Source organism: Ostrinia furnacalis, unplaced genomic scaffold (genome assembly GCF_004193835.3).
Source record: "Ostrinia furnacalis isolate ACB-3 unplaced genomic scaffold, ASM419383v2 OfSCF2396, whole genome shotgun sequence".
NCBI classification, from domain to species: Eukaryota; Metazoa; Arthropoda; class Insecta; order Lepidoptera; family Crambidae; genus Ostrinia; species Ostrinia furnacalis.
The window spans coordinates 243,511-263,544 of NW_021132635.1; the positions used below are offsets into that span (position 1 = coordinate 243,511).

The window sequence follows — 20,034 nt, forward strand, 5'->3', positions numbered from 1 at the left end:
AATAAAATACGTCGGCGTAACGCGAGCACAAAGACTCTATATTAGCCTTTTCCTCGGGATTCATATGATCCGTCCTAAGGCGCGATAAGACATCGCGTGCGCGCGTCGTGTTCGCTGGCGCGGTGCGCGTGCACTCGATATTAAAGACTTGCGCTTGCGCTGGGTGGTCTAGCGAAAATATAATATCATTATTTGTTAAGTTACTGACTTCTAATATTCCGCGGCTATTTTTAACAGTTGTAAGGCATTCTGAAATTAGACAATTACAGATCATTTGCTCTTCGACAAGTACGTCGCCGTCCGGGGCGTTAATTGGGATTCTGATCATCTTAGATGTGCCTGCTGGGATAATATCTTCATAGAGATTGACATTACGAGAATTATACATCTTAATAGGATTAACTGCAAACTGAGTTGAGAGGGTTTGATCTTTGAGATCGATTTTTGCTTCCCATTTCGTAAGTAAGTCTAGGCCTATCAGACCGTCGAAATAATCATGAAAGCGGTACACAAAAAACTTCATCTCATTCTGATTATTAAATTCAGGGAAACACGGAAGTGTTATAGAATAATCATTGCGGCTGGTAGCGTGCACATTTGTGACTTCAAATGGGTCGAAGTCTAAAGGAAAGTTATAAAAATATTTCTCAACACATTCAGGACTGATGAATGATTGATTTGCGCCTGTGTCTATTAACAACTTAATTGGCGGGTTATTAATCTGAATATAAGGAAGTTGGCGTTGCGTTTGCATATTCAACTCTATTTTAACTTGTCTAACGTTGGATCTATCTGAAAATCCTGCTCTGTGGAACTAGATGCCTGCGGCTCGTTACCTGACTCTACTATCGGGCTATTGTCCGTGGGCTCATAATATTGAACTCTATTGTCATAGTTATAAGTCGCATCGTAGTTATAATAGTCAGTTAAGTCATTGTAATACTCGGGTTCGCAATAATAGTCTGTGTAGTATGAATCATACATTGAGGGATCACATTCATTTAGATTTACTTCGCGAGATTTTAAATAATTAGTTGGCGGGGGATTTCCGAATCTTCGCCAGTCGTGTCCAGATAAAGTTGGGGGTAAGGTCTTAGGGACAAAATGTTGCACTCCGCTCATAGGTCTTGGAGCTGGATGCTGTTGAAGCTGAGGATGCTGCCTGGGTGGCAATCGAAACATATTACTCTGAGGGTTATACCTCGGGGGTGGTGCACTGAACATCTGTTGTGTTCGAGAAATGCGCGGTTGGGACTGTACATTTGGTACCGGGTTAAATTTAAAAGGTTGCGGTTGCATCGCTGAGCGTAGCGGAGGCGGCGGCGGAATAAATCGCTGCGGCGCCTGGTTTGTGAAAATAGGAACACTATTATAGTTATAAGGTTTAGGCATTGAAAAACCTGTAGGTAAGGAAGGTGGTGTGCGTTGAGCTATCAAATGTCTCGGGATACTGTCATTACGTTGTTGAAGATACTGTATGTTAAGTTCCTCCTGTACGTACTCCAGAGCTTTCTCTATGCTATCCGGCCTCATGCACCTTATACGAGATCCTAGAGGTTCCTTTAAACCTCGCACAAAGGCTTGAAGGGTCAGCTTTTTATAGAGCGCCCTTTTGGCTTCTATTGTAGTGCTAATAGATTCGTGCAATGTGACATAGGTCATTATTGTACTAAACAGGGTCTGACAATTATCATAGAACTCCTGAGGGCTACTGTTCCCTTGCGTCGCTAAGGAGAGGTCATTATATAGCGCGGTTTCGTCCCTTTGATCACTAAAATTATTTTTAAGGACGTTTCTAATTCCTGCCCAGCATTCGGGAATTCCATTTGAGTTAATAATAGTGGCGGCAGGGCCTGTTATTTTATTCAGGATGCCGTTTAGGACACATAAATTATTTAATTCGCTGTTGGGATCATCTACAATGAAATCGGCACATATTCTATCACAAATCTTTATGAATCTAGTGAGAACGTTGGGGTTCCCGTCGAAGTCGGGAACCAGGCGGAGGGCCTTATGAATGGCGTCGGGAGAGACTGCCATGATGTTTTCGTTAATACTAGCTAACCTATTAGTGTCTAAGTTTTGCCTACGAGACTGCCGACTTGATGCAGGCTCGCAGGACCCCGATTTTCGTGGGTGAAAAATTATGAAGGACTAAGGACTTAGAAAAATAGGAAGGACACGAGAATGATTCTAGTGTACTTACATGTACATGTTTCGGCTCTCTTTTCGCGTATCGATGTCCGGATACACCTCTGGCTGCTAATCTCTGGTTCAGGATTCTCGAAGCGCGGCTTGATAGCCACACGGGCGGCTCGTACGGAGATCTTCTAGCGCGAAACCGACCGCGAGAATCCTACCGACTGCGCCAATTATGGATTTCACAGCCGGAGGATCGAAAAAAAACCGATTTTTTAATACTTATTTAATTAAAATAAAATAAAAGAATTACAATAAAACTTATTTCCTAAAATATGGTATTGACCCGATCGATGTAAGATTATGAGTGGCGTGATGGCGCGCTGGCTCGGCGTCCGGTCGTCGGTCACGTTGGCGGTGCACGGGTGCGGCGTCAGCGTTTACTTGGTTTTGTGGTCTTGCGAAATTGGGCTAGCTGATGGACTTTGGTGTCAGCAGCCTTCATACTAGTGGAATACGTAATTGGCATAAGACAAACTTTTAAATTGCAAAGTATACTATTGACATAGATACCATAGTATTAAGCATGATGTGGGGTCTGGTCTGTACATGAACACCCTTGAAGTAAAATAAAATAAAACAGTAATTTCCCAGATATTTTTTTAACAAAAATCTAATTTTACGCCATTTTCATTTCTCGATGTTACCAGTCAATGTTAATGAACATTCAGTTAATTTTACTGGCAATATTTATTACCCAGGATATGTATCCTAGGTAAGAATTATTAACATTCACATCTAGAGATTTTGGAATTTGAAACGCTTTTTTTTTTTAAAGAATTTATTTAAGTATTATTTATTTATTTCTTCACTTCCGCCTCGGTGGAAACCGGACCTTACTTTGTCTAGAAGGGCTGGTTGTAAGACTGATAAAATTAACATCGAATCTTTTTTTTTATAACAAGTTATTTGACCTCAATCGCACCTGATGTTAAGTTGGATGCAGTCTAGGATGGTACATATCTGCCCTGTAAGTGCCTATTCACTCTCGCCTTGAAAACGCTCGGATTATAGTCTTCGGGAAAGACAGCAGCAGGCAACGAATTCCAGTCCCTAGCTGTTCGCATTATAAAAGAGTCATCGAAACGCTTTGTGCGAGCTGGTGGAATGTCGACAATGTAGAGATGGTACGCTAACCGGATCTATTATTTCTCTTTCCAGACATACTCCCATCTGTCCCAGCACGAGTTGACGCACGGAGAAAAGAACGTGGAATGCAAGGAGTGCGGCAAAAAGTTCCATAACCTAGTGCGGTTACAACGCCACGCGAGGAGGCACGAGGCGGTGCCACGGTTCCGCTGCCACTTCTGCGGGAAAGGATTCTATGCGAGGGAGGACATACAGCTGCATATTAGGGTTTGTAAAGAAAAATCATCGTTTGTTGACGGCGATGAATTTTATTTCGCTTTTGTCATTATCATCATTTCAGCCATAGGACGTGAACATAAGCCTCCTCCCAATGATTGATAGTGGCTTGGTTCCGGATTTTTTGTATGTAGTTAATTCGCTTCATGGAGTGATTTCGAAAAATAAAAAAAAGGATCGAAGGGATTTCGAAATTTCAACTGTCACATTTTGCCTGTCTAGGGGGTCTGCTATTTTTTCAGAACTGTCTCCGTAAACTCTTCAAAATAAGTGTATTTTTTTTTTGTATGAGTAACCCGACGCTAACATACCACTATTGCATACCATGCAATAGTTCTGTTAAAATCCAATAACTGATGAAAGTAAATACAGAAAAATACAATAGAATACTTTATTTAACACATTACAATATGCAATAGAAAGATTATTGAACACTAGCTTTTGCCCGCTGCTTCACCCGCGTGAAATTTAGTGTCACAGATCGGCATAAATTATAGCCTATTGTTAATCTGGGTTACAAACAATAATACTGTAAAGTTTCAACAAAATCCGTTCAGTAGTTTTTGCGTGAAAGAGTAACAAACATCCAGACATCCAAACTTTCGCCTTTATGATATTAGTAAGAAAAAATAATAATAATAATAATAAAAATGTTTTATTTGACAAAAAGGGCGACATCACATTAAAATTTACACAAATTACAAAAAGAAAAACATTGTGCCCTGCTGTCAAATAGGGGCCCGCTCAGCATTAATCGGGGCACGCCGTGGGAATGCCTCGACACTGATTTTCAGCGGGTCCCTTGACGTTGCTGCGCCCAACCGCCGAAGGAGAAGCACTCCGTAAAGTGCCTGTCCGTCGGCGGGAACACGCAAATAGGAGGGCAGCAAAGGGGGCATACAGGCAGTCAATATTAATAAAATAATATAAAACAACACAAAATTAAAAAATAATAACAATTAATCTTACCAGCACTAAAGCTGAGATAAAATATACGAACAAAATTAAATGATAATAATAAAAACAATAAAGACAACAATAATAAGATGTGTGTTTATTTCCAGACCCACACAGGCGAGAAGCCGTTCCAGTGCTGGCTGTGTCCCGCGCGCTTCGCGCACCGCGGCAACGTCTCCGTCCACGTGCGCAACGTGCACCAGCGCGACGCCGTGCGCGCGCCCGACGCCGGCGCCAGTCATACACTGACAGTTGACAGGAGACTTGTCACGCCCCACACGCTGACAGTTGACAGGAGACTTGTCACGCCGGCGTCGGTGTCACCTACGGACAGCTTATAAAGAAAACTTAAAAAGTCATAAAACTCATTTATTTCTGCAAAAAAACTTTAAAAGCACTTTTACACGTCCCAATATTAAACTGGTGCCAGCCAAACATCGTGGAATAGCCAGCCAGTAAAATATCACTCCGAAGTCCGAACCTTCTGATTCTTGCGCCAGCCACACTGGCGACGGCTGAAAGGCGACTTGTGACGCCGGCGTCGGTTTCGCCGACAGATAGTCTGTGAAAGCGAGATGAATATGAACCTTATGACGCTGGTGCCAGCCAAACCCGACGGATACCTGTGAAAAAACTGCAATTCTGAACTTAATAACGCTGGTAAAAACACCGTGGAATAGCCAGCCAGTAAAAATCACTCCGAACCTTCTAATTCTTGCGCCAGTCACACGCTGGCGACAGCTGAAAGGCGACTTGCTTCGCCGACGGATAGTTTATAAAGGCCAGACGATATGAAACGTGCGCAACGTGCACCAGCGCGACGCCGTGCGCGCGCCCGACGCCAGTGCAAGCCACACGCTGACAGTTGACAGGAGACTTGTGACGCCCCACACGCTGACAGCTGACAGGCGACTTGTGACGCCGGCGTCTGTGTCGCCGACGGATAGTTTATAAAGAAAACTCATAAAACTCTTTAAAACTCATAAAACTCATTTATTTCTGCAAATAAACTTTAAAAAAGCACTTTTACACGTCCCAATATTAAACAGGCGATTACGAACTTTATGACGCTGGTAAAAACACCGTGGAATAGCCAGCCAGTAAAATATCATTCTTAACCTTCTGATTCTTGCGCCAGTCACACGCTGGCGACAGCTGAAAGGCGACTTGCTTCGCCGACGGATAGTTTATAAAGGCCAGGCGATATGAAACGTGCGCAACGTGCACCAGCGCGACGCCGTGCGCGCGCCCGACGCTAGTGCCAGTCATACACTGACAGTTGACAGGAGACTTGTCACGCCCCACACGCTGACAGTTGACAGGCGGCTTGTGACGCCGGCGTCTGTATCACCGACAGACAGTTTATAAAGACCAGGCGATTCTGAGCATCACATACAGGCTATAGTTAAGACTCTGGGCGTCGGTGTCTGTGAAAAAGCTGCGATTCTGAACTGTATGACACTGGTAAAATATCACTCCGAACCTTCTGATTTTTGCGCCAGCCACACGCAGACAATAGCAGGCAGCTTGTATCGCCGAAAGATTTGAAAGCTACGTAATTATGAACCTTATTACGCTGGTGCTGACTATACGCACAAAAGGCACGCATGATTCTGAATCTTCTGAGCGTCACACACTGGCAATAGCTGACAGGCGGCTCATGACGACGGCGTCGGTGTCGCCGACGGATAGTTTATAAAGGCCAGGCGATATGAAACGTGCGCAACGTGCACCAGCGCGACGCCGTGCGCGCGCCCGACGCTAGTGCCAGTCATACGCTGACAGTTGACAGGAGACTTGTCACGCCGGCGTCGGTGTCACCGTCAGATAGCCTTTGAAAAAGCTGCCATTCTGAACCTTATGACGCTGGTGCCAGTAAAACACCGTGGAATAGCCAGCCAGTAAATTACGCACGATTCTGAATCTTCTGAGCGCCACACGCTGGCGACAGCTGGCAGGCGGCTTGTGACGCCGACGTCGGTGTCACCTACAGACAGTTTATAAAGGCCAGGCGATTATGAACCTTATGACGCTGGTGCCAGCAACACAAAAGCTGCGATACTGAACTTTATGACGCTGGCGCCAACCATACGTACGAAAGGCACGCATGATTCTGAATCTTCTAAGCGTCACACACTGGCAATAGCTGACAAGCGGCTCATGACGACGGTGTCGGTGTCGCCGACGGACAGTTTATAAAGGCCAGGCGATATGAAACGTGCGCAACGTGCACCAGCGCGACGCCGTGCGCGCGCCCGACGCCGGCGCCAGTCATACACTGACAGCTGACAGGAGACTTGTCACGCCCCACACGCTGACAGTTGACAGGAGACTTGTCACGCCGGCGTCGGTGTCACCTACGGACAGTTTATAAAGAAAACTCATAAAACTCATAAAACTCATTTATTTCTAGGCTTTAAAAAGCACTTTTACACGTCCCAATATTAAACTGGTGCCAGCCAAACATCGTGGAATAGCCAGCCAGTAAAATATCACTCCGAACCTTCTGATTCTTGCGCCAGCCACACACTGGCGACGGTTGAAAGGCGACTTGTGACGCCGGCGTCGGTTTCGCCGACAGATAGTCTGTGAAAGCGAGATGAATATGAACCTTATGACGCTGGTGCCAGCCAAACCCGACGGATACCTGTGAAAAAACTGCAATTCTGAACCTTATGACGCTGGTGCCAGTAAAACACCGTGGAATAGCCAGCCAGTAAATTACGCACGATTCTGAATATTCTGAGCGCCACACTCTAGCGACAGCTGGCAGACGGCTTGTGACGCCGACGTCGGTGTCACCTACAGACAGTTTATAAAGGCCAGGCGATTATGAACCTTATGACGCTGGTTCCAGCAACACAAATCGCTTCGCCGACGGATAGTTTATAAAGACCAGGCGATATGAAACGTGCGCAACGTGCACCAGCGCGACGCCGTGCGCGCGCCCGACGCTAGCGCCAGTCACACGCTGACAGTTGACAGGAGACTTGTCACGCCTGCGTCGGTGTCGCCTACAGATAGTTTATAAAGAAAACTCATAAAACTCTTAAAAAGTCATAAAACTCATTTATTTCTAGGCTTTAAAAAGCACTTTTACACGTCCCAATATTAAACTGGTGCCAGCCAAACATCGTGGAATAGCCAGCCAGTAAAATATCACTCCGAACCTTCTGCTTCTTGCGCCAGCCACACACTGGCGACGGCTGAAAGGCGACTTGTGACGCCGGCGTCGGTTTCGCCGACAGATAGTCTGTGAAAGCGAGATGAATATGAACCTTATGACGCTGGGGCCAGCCAAACCCGACGGATACCTGTGAAAAAACTGCAATTCTGAACTTAATGACGCTGGTAAAAACACCGTGGAATAGCCAGCCAGTAAAATATCATTCTGAACCTTCTGATTCTTGCGCCAGCCACACGCTGGCGACAGCTGAAAGGCGACTTGCTTCGCCGACGGATATAAAGGTCAGGCGATATGAAACGTGCGCAACGTGCACCAGCGCGACGCCGTGCGCGCGCCCGACGCCGGCGCCAGTCATACACTGACAGCTGACAGGAGACTTGTCACGCCGGCGTCGGTGTCACCTACGGACAGTTTATAAAGAAAACTCATAAAACTCTTAAAAAATCATAAAAGTCATTTATTTCTGCAAATAGGCTTTAAAAATTATGAACTTTATGACGCTGATGCTGGTGGAAGCTAAACACCGTGTATTGTCAGCCAGTAAAATGTTCCGAACCTTCTAATTCTTGCGCCAGTCATACACTGGCCACGGCTAACAGGCGGCTTGTGACGCCGGCGTCGGTGTCACCGACAGATAGTTTATAAAGAAAACTCATAAAACTCTTAAAAAATCATAATACTCATTTATTTCTGCAAATAAACTTTAAAAAAGCACTTTTACACGTCCCAATATTAAACAGGCGATTATGAACCTTATGACGCTGGGGCCAGCCAAACCCGACGGATACCTGTGAAAAAACTGCAATTCTGAACTTAATGACGCTGGTAAAAACACCGTGGAATAGCCAGCCAGTAAAATATCATTCTGAACCTTCTGATTCTTGCGCTAGTCACACGCTGGCGACAGCTGAAAGGCGACTTGCTTCGGCAACGGATAGTTTATAAAGGCCAGGCGATATGAAACGTGCGCAACGTGCACCAGCGCGACGCCGTGCGCGCGCCCGACGCCGGCGCCAGTCATACACTGACAGCTGACAGGAGACTTGTGACGCCGGCGTCTGTGTCGCCGACAGACAGTTTATAAAGAAAACTCATAAAACTCTTAAAAAGTCATAAACTCATTTATTTCTGCAAATAAACTTTAAAAAAGCACTTTTACACGTCCCAATATTAAACAGGCGATTATGAACTTTATGACGCTGATGGCAGTCAAACACCGTGGAATAGCCAGCCAGTAAAATATCATTCTGAACCTTCTGATGCTAGTGCGAGCCACACACTGACAGCTGACAGGTGGCTTGTCACGCCGGCGTCAGTGTCGCCGACAGATAGTTTATAGAGACCAGTGGGTCTAGACAAAGTGCAAATTATAATCGCAAACCAGTCGATAAGTGGTCGAAAAGCCCCTTTTTTGTATGGAGTTTTGACGGATTCGATTTTCGATTCGATCAAAAAGTGCGTTTTGTCTAGGGGGGCAGGCGATTATGAACCTTTACGCCGGCGTCGGTGTCGCCGACGGATAGTCTGTGAAAAAGCAGCGATTCTGAACCTTATGACGCTGGCGCCAACAATACGCACGATTTTGAATCTTCTGAAAATCACACACAGATGATAGCTGACAGGCGGCTTGTCACGCCGGCGTCGGTGTCGCCTACGGACAGCTTATAAAGGCCAAGCCATTATGACGCTGGTGCCAGCCAAACACCTTGGAATAGCCAGCCAGTAAAATACACGAAAAGCACGCACGATTCTGAATCTTCTGAGCGTCAGACACTGGCGACGGCTGAGAGACGGCTCGTGACGGATATGAAATAGCGATCCTGAATCTTATGGCTATAGCACCAGGCTCATCCTCAAATAAGACCACGTGATTCTAAACCATAATGACTCTTTGCATAACGTCGCTTCGGCCAGGTGACTCTGAGCTAGCCAGCNTAACCTCCTCCTTTTTTGAAGTCGGTTAAAAATATTAAAGTAAGTCTACTACGGTCCTAGTAATTATTGGTTATTGTTTCTTTGTCTCCACATTGATGCTATACTTAATAGCCGCAATAATTAGTGAGCAGTGGGTGGGTGGCCTTATGTGATCAATTAAAGACAATAGATTGTTAATTATTAGGTTATCATTAATAGATTAGGGTGTTCACAAACACTATTTATTTTAGGACAAATTTCATGAAACGCATGTATTTTTTTATAAGCAACTTTAAATATCTGCTCTGAAAGATAATAAATTAGATTAATGTTATTCTTTCTTGTAACTAGTGCAATAGTGTGTACCAGCCCTGCTGGAGACCTTGTGCTTTTTACGCAATAAGAGCCATCTGTTATTTGTATCGAAAACTAAAAGCATGCAAATGTCTCAAGACTTTTTTTTATAAAGGGTCAATTTTTTTTTTCTGCGACTGAAGCATTTATTATTTATTTTGTAATTTAAATTATTTATAAAGATTCAAACTTTTCGCAATTTTAAGGGACATTAATTATTTTATTTATTTCCAAAGATAAATTGGTTTTTAGAACGAAACGCTAAATGAATGAATGTGATGTGTGTTGTCATTTTTTGTCAACTTGTCAAAACTTCGTTCGCCATAAAATTTGTATTTTCATTTCATTTTTCAATTTAATAATTTACATTTAAAGTAATACTACTTAGGATTAAAATACCATTACTAACTAAGAACAAAAATGAAAGCATGTCGATTTTGCCTTCAATCCGATGGAATATTATGCGAATTACAAAACTCGGACGCTCAAAATTTTATTGAAGAAATATTTAAACAAAATGGATATCATGTAAGTCCTCAAACAAAAGGAAAACAACTTGGCATTATATTTTGAAGATTGTTTATTTAGTTTCCTTCTTCTTCTTATGTTAGTTGAGTATTTTTTGTTTTTATTTACTAATATACTTTTCAATTTCAGGGCTTCATTTCAAGTAACTACGTATGTTGTATGTGCAAGTTTCTATTGAATAAAAGTTACAAATTCGTAAAAAAAGCACTGAGAGCTCAACAGATACTTAAAGATATATTGGAGAACAATAATGATGTAAGTTATTTACTATTAAAATTTAACTATTTTTTATTACAAATACAAAAAGTGAGTTTATTAATATTTATTTATTTATTTATTTAATATGAAGATAGTTACTACTACCTACTCTTAGACATAAAACAGGGTACAGTTAGATTACAAAAAGTACAGTGACCAATACGCATTTTGCTACTATGCATTTTGTTTTAAAAACACACCTAAATCAAACTAATTTTAAGAGTGATAGTGAGTTATTAACAGTACTAAGAAGATATGTAACCTTAGACTTTAAACTTATCAACAAGTGAAATTAGTTAAGAATAAAATAAAATGTAGTAACACTCTTGAATAATAAATTCTGCTTAACCCTTATTTGCTCTGAGGTACAAAAACAACTCTGAGGTACATGTTCTCTTGTGATGCCCATAAAAAATCTGTAAATATTTTTTTTTTTTTTTAAAGATTATTAGTAATTTGTTATTACACAAATTACTAATACTCCCGTTAGCCCCTCGTACTAAGCTAAATATGCTTGTGTCACGAGTGAGCTCACCACAATAGTTGAGCGGCGGCGGGGACCGAACCCGCGTTCCCCGGATCACGAGTCGGCCAGTCCGACCCCTTCACCGTTCGGCTATCGTGGCTTCAAAAATGCCAAATTACATAAAAATCTGGGACCTTAATAGTTCTGGACATTATATAGATTAAATGGATATTTAATAGACATTTATGAGATGTTTTCTTATTTCCAGATTACAAATGCATCCCTAAAAAAGATAGACAGACACAAATTAGAGCTAGACGAAAACCTCGTCAGCCAAGAAAATTCCGTAAACTATTGCTTTTGGGAAGAGAACGATGGTAAAGCCAAAACTAACTTCAGCGTAGAAGCAATGGAGAATGTGTGCATTACGAAAAAGGAAGACGTATACGGCAGTGAAACATTCTTAACGCCCATAGATTACTATCCAGAAGCCGTATACGGAAGTGAGAATGAACAAGTCCACGATTTCGGACTTATCAAACAGGAAAATGTACACAAAATAGAAATTAAAATAGACGTCCAAAATATACAAAGTGAGAATCTTGATAATGACGACGATACAAAAGTCAAAATAGATACAGATGATTACGATGAAAAACCCTCATTTAATAATAGTGACGATGATTCTGATGATAAAGCAATCCTACGAGACGTTCTTACTAGAAAATGTAAAAAGGAAGTTCCTGCTACGAAAAACAAAAAGAGAAAACCCGCAAAACCTAAACAGAAGAGGATCAAGAAAGAAAAACGCGATTATAGAAAATACCCCATGAAATGTGATGATGTAAGTAAAAAGCTATGTTAACAGTAGAGGCGTAAGGGGGGGGAGGTGGGGGCGGTCCGCCCCGGGTGCCAGCATCAGGGGGTGACACAAGTCGCGCAGATTAGTACTCACTGGCGCATCTGCGTGGCAAGTCTACGGTCTATGTCATGATACGGGGGGGGTCTTTCAATCTTCGAATTGGATCGCCCCGGGTGCCAACTCATGCTACGCCGCCACTGTATGTTAATTATATGTATTTTCCATATACATACATATATTATTACCCAAAAGAAAAACATGCATGGTCAAGGGTTTTGCTGTCACTTGCAGGGTCAAGTTTTTCAAGGTCAACTTTTACTTACAAATCAATCAGAATCTAACTAGAATAAAATTATGTAAGTTTGTAGGGATGGCTGTTATTCTTTTATAAATGATCCTGAACCTGAACAGATTTTAATGTAAATTTACAACAATATTATTGTTTATTTGTTGGAATTACATTTATTGATGTTTGCCAAACCATAATAATTTTATAAGTGACAGAAAATGAAATTTTCAAAAAACATAAAAACTGCTCTTTTTATATTCAATTAAAATATTTTGTCTCTCCCCCCTAATTTTCTGGGTCTTACAATGTTATGGTTACCCCTCAATTTAAATTGCCTCTAAATCATTGGTTCCCAAAGTGGGGGACGCGCCCCCCAGGGGAGGCGCAAAGACCTTTAAAAATGAGGGCGCGGGCTATCTGTGTACTTAAGTATAAAAAACCTGGGACCGCTAAGAGAATGCATTCCAGACTGCTCGATTCAACCAATAAATAATCTTGACTGGAGGAGGGGGGGCGCAGAATTTTTTTTATGGTCGAAAGGGGGCGCGTCTCAAATAAGTTTGGGAACCAATGCTCTAAATGTTTATTACAAAGAATTTATTTATTTGTAATAGGTGTACAAACAGTTTACAGTCTAGGCTTCATCGTAAAGAAAAAGTTTTAATAAATTACATAGGATTTGTATATAGCATCCTCTTTTGTAATGTTTCCAGTGTGACCACATGGTGCAGTCCAAGATGGAGCACTTCCACCACTACCTGGCGTTCCACAAGGACCGCCAGTACCCCTACCGGCGGGAAGGCAACTACATGTGCCAGCACTGCGGTATTGTTAAGACGGTAAGGTTCAATTTACAATTGATTATTTTGGGTATGATAGCAATTGATTGGTATACAAGAGTAACAGTACAAGATAATAAATAAAATAGAGTATAAAATTTTTAAGAAATTTCACCCATAATATCTATACAACGTGTTCTTTTTGTTTTCCTGGAACTCTAGGGTATTAATAAGACCACTTGAAAGAATGGAATGGCATTATATTTTTTGTTAAATTCAAAAATTTTTTCGACTTATTTTTTCATATGAAATTATTTAAAAACTTAATATTTCACTGAAATAATTCATAATTTACATACACTTATCAATAAAAAGTCTGCACAAAAAGACTAGGTGACAATTTTGTAAGAAAAAAACTAGATTGATGATACTATAATCTAAATCAACTAGGTATCTTCTAAATCTAGAATCGACAATATCTTCAAAAATATGCTTTGAAAAACACATATTTCTAAGACTCTTTAACTAGTTTTTATTTATAGAATATTACCCTAAAATTTCCGGAAAACAAATGAACAAATGTTCCCAGAGTTGTCTGGGCTACGACTCATCTAATACAAGTTCCCAAACTCGGGACCACCTATAGGAAATTTCGCCCACTGCCCAGAGGTTGGATCGGTAGGGTGGTGTCGTTTTACAGGCAGGGCCCACTCAATGTTCGCAATAGTTTGGGAAACACTGGCCTATAGTATACGCCACGGTACTGGCATTGGCAGCGCGTCAGGCATGTTTGCCGAAGCACATACGTGATACGATAGATTTATTTGTATGATGTAAATGACTGATTTGGCTTTAAATATTTCTAGTGTATGGATCTTTGAATGTCTGAAATGCATTATTATTTATCTATTATTTATTGAGCAGTAATGTCTTTTGACTGAATCATGTGTTTCTTCCAGACATACTCCCACCTGTCCCAGCACGAGTTAACCCACGGTGAGAAAAACGTGGAATGCAAGGAGTGCGGCAAAAAGTTCCATAACCTAGTGCGGTTACAACGCCACGCGAGGCGGCACGAGGCGGTGCCACGATTCCGCTGCCACTTCTGCGGGAAAGGCTTCTATGCCAGGGAGGACATACAGCTGCATATCAGGGTGTGTATATTTAGTTAATTCGCTTCATGGAGTGATTTCGAAAACTAATAAAAAGGATCGAAGGGATTTCGAAATTTCAACTGTCACATTTTGCCTGTCTAGGGCAGGGTTTCCCATTTTTTTTTGCCAAGGAACTCTAATTGATTATATTATACTTTTCCTAGCGGAACCCCCGTACTACTCCGCCCGCACGCCCTGCCCCTCCCTTGTGCGTAAACAAGTCGGTGCGCGCGAACAACGTCGGTCACGAAACGTGGGATAATATTTTTTACGGAACCCTTGCGGCCTTTCCACGGAACCCCAGGGTTCCGCGGACCACCTTTCGGGAACCGCTGGTCTGGGGGACTGCTATTTTTTTAGAACTGTCTCCGTAAACTCTTCAAAATAAGTGTATTTTTTTTTGTATGAGTAACCCGGCGCTAACATACAGACCATGCAATAGTTCTGAGCCCCGATTACGCTAATTTTTAACGTCTCCAATACAGACGCGCTTCTTCGATTCTGCGATACGGAAATCGAAGAAGCGCGTCTGTATTGGAGACGTTAAAAATTAGCGTAATCGGGGCACTGTTAAAAACCACTGGTGAAATTAAACAGAAAAATAGAATATAAAAACTTTATTTAACACATTATAATAGGAAGATTATTGAAATAGACTTTTTGACACCATACCCCAATAATTCGAAACCACAACTTTTTTAAAAAGACCCTTCATTCTGGTCTTAAAAACTTAATTAATTTTAAATTACCTGTAAATTACGATTTTTGTTCGCATTGTAATTCAAAAAAGTAGTTTGAGGTGACAAAATAGTAACGTCATTTGCTTGTAGTACCATACAAAATCTATGGGAGAGTTTCGTTTTGACAGTTTTAAAAAGTACGTCAATTGATTGGTGGTGTCAACATGTCTATTGTGTGTTTATTTCCAGACCCACACAGGCGAGAAGCCGTTCCAGTGCTGGCTGTGTCCCGCGCGCTTCGCGCACCGCGGCAACGTCTCCGTCCACGTGCGCAACGTGCACCAGCGCGACGCCGTGCGCGCGCCCGACGCTAGTGCCAGTCATACACTGACAGTTGACAGGAGACTTGTCACGCCGGCGTCAGTGTCGCCGACAGATAGCTTATGAAAAAGCTGCCATAGACTAGATGACAAAATTTCAATTATTTGTCCGTCAGATTATTAGAAAATATTAGATTCATATTTTTTATTTTCTTTCATAATTAAACAATAACAGTGCTACATCGAGTTGAAATGGCGCATTACGTCACGTTTGAGTAGATTTTTTACTCAAAAGTGACGTCACGCGACATTTCAACTCAATATAATACTGTAATTATTCGATTATGAAAAAAAAATAAAAATTGTGTCAATTTTTTTTTTATTATTTGTCTGACGGACTAAATAGAATTTCGATTTCATTACCCAGTCATCATCTCTTACTTTATGACGCTGGTAAAATATCACTCCGAACCTTCTGATTCTTGCGTCAGCCACACGCAGACAACAGCAGGCAGCTTGTATCGCCGACAGATGTGAAAGCCAGGTGATTATGAACCTTATTACGCTGGTGCTGACTATACGCACAAAAGGCACGCATGATTCTGAATCTTCTGAGCGTCAGGCGGTGGCGACGGCTGAGAAGCGGTTTGTGACGACGGCATCGGTGTCGCCGACGGATAGCTTATAAAGACCAGGCGATATGAAACGTGCGCAACGTGCACCAGCGCGACGCCGTGCGCGCGCCCGACGCCGGTGCGAGCCACACGCTGACAGTTGACAGGAGACTTGTCACGCCGGCGTCTGTATCACCTACGGACAGCCTATAAACAGAGTAAATACAAATGAGTAGGTCATCTTCATAGAAACGCACCGAGCGCGGTTTGTATGCGGCGCTTTAGCGGGGAGCCAGTCGTGGTTGCGCCGAATTTTGTCAGTGTGTGCGTGCGCGCCGCATACTTGTTGGCGCGCTCACACACAAACCGCGCTCGGTGCGTTTCTATGAAGATGACCTACTCATTTGTATTTACTCTGCTATGAAGGCCAGGCGATATGAAACGTGCGCAACGTGCACCAGCACGACGCCGTGCGCGCGCCCGACGCTAGTGCCAGTCATACACTGACAGTTGACAGGAGACTTGTCACGCCCCACACGCTGACAGTTGACAGGCGGCTTGTGACGCCGGCGTCGGTGTCGCCGACACACAGCTTATAAAGACCAAGCGATTATGAACCATATGACGCTAGCGCCAGCCACACGTTGGCCTAGGCCGACAGGCGGCTTGTCACGCCGGCGTCGGTGTCGCCTACGGACAGTTTATAAAGAAAACTCTTAAAAAGTCATAAAACTCATTTATTTCTGCAAATAAACTTTAAAAAAGCACTTTTACACGTCCCATATATTAGACAGGCGATTATGAACTTTATGACGCTGATGGCAGTCAAACACCGTGGAATAGCCAGCCAGTAAAATATCATTCTTAACCTTCTGATTCTTGCGCCAGTCACACACTGGCCACGGCTAACAGGCGGCTTGTCACGCCGGCGTCGGTGTCACCTACGGATAGTTTATAAAGACCAGGCGATTATGAACCTTGACGCTGGCGTCAGTGTCGCCGACGGATAGCCTATGAAAAAGCTGCGATTCTGAACTTTATGACGCTGGCGCCAACAATACGCACGATTTTGAATCTTCTGAAAATCACACACAGATGAGAGCTGACAGGCGGTTTGTCACGCCGGCGTCGGTGTCGCCTATGGACAGCTTATAAAGGCCAAGCCATTATGACGCTGGTGCCAGCCAAACCCCGTGGAATAGCCAGCCAGTAAAATACACGAAAAGCACGCACGATTCTGAATCTTCTGAGCGTCACACACTGGCGACGGCTGAGAGACGGCTCGTGACGGATATGAAATAACGATTCTGAATCTTATGGCTATAGCACCAGGCTCATCCTCAAATAAGACCACGTGATTATAAACCATAATGACTCTGCATAACGTCGCTTCGGCCAGGTGACTCTGAACCTTGGGCAGCTAGCCAGCCACACGTCTGATAGGATGCTTGTTAAATAAACAGCATTTGAGGACTTTCTGCATGCTTTATATCGACTATCCATCCCGGCTGTCGTATGGTTTGATAAACAATTAAAAAAAGAATTCATGAGTTATTATTTTGTACCTATCGTCTATGTACTTTAAGGTTTATGGACTTGGTTGTTATTTTATGTCGGACATAGTCAAAGTATAAATATTATTGTTTTTCATGAAATTAAACATTTAATTATATTCGTTAACAATGTGTTTTTTGTTTAAAATTCCCTATTTGCCCCAAAACTTATTTGCACATAGAACAGAATGCAAAAGGCGAACTCAAATCCAAAAATGGCATTCTCCTCCAGTCANTAGCCAGCCACACGTCTGATAGAATCCTTGTTAAATAAACAGCATTTGAGGACTTTCTGCGTGCTTTATATCGACTATCCATACCGGCTGTCGTATGGTTTGATAAACAATTAAAAAAAGAATTCATGACTTATTATTTTGTACCTATCGTCTATGTACTTTAAGGTTTATGGACTTGGTTGTTATTTTATGTCGGACATAGTCAAAGTATAAATATTATTGTTTTTCATGAAATTAAACATTGAATTATATTCGTTAACAATGTGTTTTTTGTTTAAAATTCCCTATTTGCACCAAAACTTATTTGCACATAGAACAGAATGCAAAAGGCGAACTCAAAGCCAAAAATGGCATTCTCCTCCAGTAAACCTATAATTTTGTAAATTGAAAAATTAGAATAAAAGTTACCATAATTAAATATCTTATTTCTCAAACAACCTATTATAATAGCCACAGATATGGATTAGATAATAGCTATTGTACAAACAAAAGCAGCACGTGTCGAATGAACTGCCTTCGTAAACGGCACTAATAAATCAGTGGACAAAAAAAACCAAATGCGTGGTTGTGACACGCGCAGTATAGGGTTCCGTACATAGAGAAAAGTAGTTCCGTAGTTGTCCGTCGTTACTACAATGTACCTATTTCAGAAGCAAGCAATTTCTTCATCTAGTCACTTTTAATATATACATAAAAATGTATGAAAATAAATAAATCAATAAAAATTAGGTATGAAATTTTATAATACAAAACGACTACCTACTCTATCTTAACCGCTATATTTTTCCTTGAAAGTTCATAAAAAGCACTATTATCATGAATTTTTCCAAATTCAAATTCAAATTATTTATTTGCAGAATGTGGTACATTAGATGTTACATAATCCAGATTTTTAAGACAACATATCGCAACTGCAACGAAACTGCAACTGCTAGTTACTTTTGAGTTGCATCTTAAGTTTCTGTTTCTGCCATAGCGTCCGTTGAGAGACCACACATAACGCGACCAGTTTGAAAGTTTCAACTCAAAAGTAACTAGCAGTTGCAGTTTCATTGCAGTTGCGTTTCACACCGTCTGCTCTGGGCCTAAGAAGGGTTCCTTGTCAGGACTACGGAACCCTAAAAAAACAGTCAGGTCAGCTGTGTGGTTTTTTTTTTTTTTTATTTAATCCCTCCTGGCCTGGAAATTTGTACCATTGGCCGAATACTTGTAAGTTGTCAATATATATTTGTGCAGTGTTGCCAGAAGGTTACTTTTGTAACCTTTTAGGTTACTTTTGAACTGCATTGGTTACTTTTAGGTTACACTAATGAAAAGGTTACTTTTAGGTGATTTTTCAGAAATTGTAGAATTAACTTTTACAGGTTATTCAGTAAAAATATTAATAGTGACAATTTAAAAATTATGTCATAAACTGCATTTAAACATGAATTTGATTTATTATTTGTTAAAGANGTCGAATGAACTGCCTTCGTAAACGGCACTAGTAAATAATCAGTGAACAAAAAAAAAACCAAATGCGTGGTCGTGACACACGCAGTGTAGGGTTCCGTAGTTGTCCGTCGTTACCACAATGTACCTATTTCAGAAGCAAGCAATTTCTTCATCTAGTCACTTTTAATATTTTCTTCTAATTTTTTATTAGGTATGAAATTTTATAATACTTAAGTAAAACGACTATTACTCTTGAACTAACTACTCTATCTTAACCGCTATAGTTTTCCTTGAAAGTTCATAAAAAGCACTATTATCATGAATTTTTCCAGATTTTTTAAGCCAACAGTTTAATTTTTAGAGGGGGGACGCCCTACTCGACCAAAAATTGGCACTTTAAACTTTAATAATTTGCAAACAGATCCCTAAATGGAAAAATAGTAATAGCCATTTTAAAAGACCTATCCAACGATACCCCATAATTCCTCTATGCCCACACGATGGGGTAGAAGATGAAAAGAAAATCATCCCTACTTTTTTTTACATGTAAAATTTTTATTCTAAATTTTATTTTACCGTTTTTTCGGCATGATTAATATACATACCTTCACAAAATTACAGCTCTCTAAAAATAGTGTCCAAGCAAAACCTCGGACAGACAGATAGACAGACAGACATATTTGAAACTTTCAAACTGGTCGCGTCGCGTTATGTGTGGTCTCTCGACTTAGATGCAACTCAAAAGTAACTAGCAGTTGCAGTTTCGTTGCAGTTGCGTTTCACCGTCTGTTCTGGGCCTAAGGGTTCCTTGTCAGGACTACGGAACCCTAAAAAAACAGTCAGCTCAGCTGTGTGGTATTATATTTGTGTTCCAGTCTGTCTGTG

General features: G+C 41.6%; 2 protein-coding genes across 2 annotated transcripts; both read left to right on the forward strand.

The window, feature by feature from the left end:
* Window positions 1-2,514: 2,514 nt before the first annotated feature.
* Window positions 2,515-4,862, forward strand: LOC114355395 (gastrula zinc finger protein XlCGF17.1-like). Its single transcript, XM_028308218.1, has 4 exons — window positions 2,515-2,586; window positions 3,361-3,555; window positions 4,629-4,762; window positions 4,799-4,862. The coding sequence occupies exons 1-4, from the start codon at window positions 2,515-2,517 to the stop codon at window positions 4,860-4,862; spliced, it is 465 nt and encodes a 154-aa protein (XP_028164019.1).
* Window positions 4,863-10,319: 5,457 nt separating this feature from the next.
* On the forward strand, window positions 10,320-15,439 carry LOC114355396 (zinc finger protein 2-like). The gene is made up of 6 exons (XM_028308220.1): window positions 10,320-10,504; window positions 10,634-10,759; window positions 11,497-12,072; window positions 13,093-13,218; window positions 14,118-14,312; window positions 15,242-15,439. The coding sequence occupies exons 1-6, from the start codon at window positions 10,397-10,399 to the stop codon at window positions 15,437-15,439; spliced, it is 1,329 nt and encodes a 442-aa protein (XP_028164021.1). The 5' UTR covers window positions 10,320-10,396.
* The last annotated feature ends 4,595 nt before the right edge of the window (window positions 15,440-20,034 follow it).

Bases quoted from the DNA above. Each gene is read 5' to 3' on its own strand.
- LOC114355396 (XM_028308220.1), top strand. From the start codon at position 10,397: ATGAAAGCATGTCGATTTTGCCTTCAATCCGATGGAATATTATGCGAA. The intron at 10,760-11,496 runs GTAAGTTATTTA...TCTTATTTCCAG, and splicing joins TATTGGAGAACAATAATGAT to ATTACAAATGCATCCCTAAA. The intron at 13,219-14,117 runs GTAAGGTTCAAT...TGTTTCTTCCAG, and splicing joins ACTGCGGTATTGTTAAGACG to ACATACTCCCACCTGTCCCA.
- LOC114355395 (XM_028308218.1), top strand. From the start codon at position 2,515: ATGGCGCGCTGGCTCGGCGTCCGGTCGTCGGTCACGTTGGCGGTGCAC. The intron at 2,587-3,360 runs GTTTTGTGGTCT...TTCTCTTTCCAG, and splicing joins GCGGCGTCAGCGTTTACTTG to ACATACTCCCATCTGTCCCA. The intron at 4,763-4,798 runs TACACTGACAGT...TGTCACGCCCCA, and splicing joins CCCGACGCCGGCGCCAGTCA to CACGCTGACAGTTGACAGGA.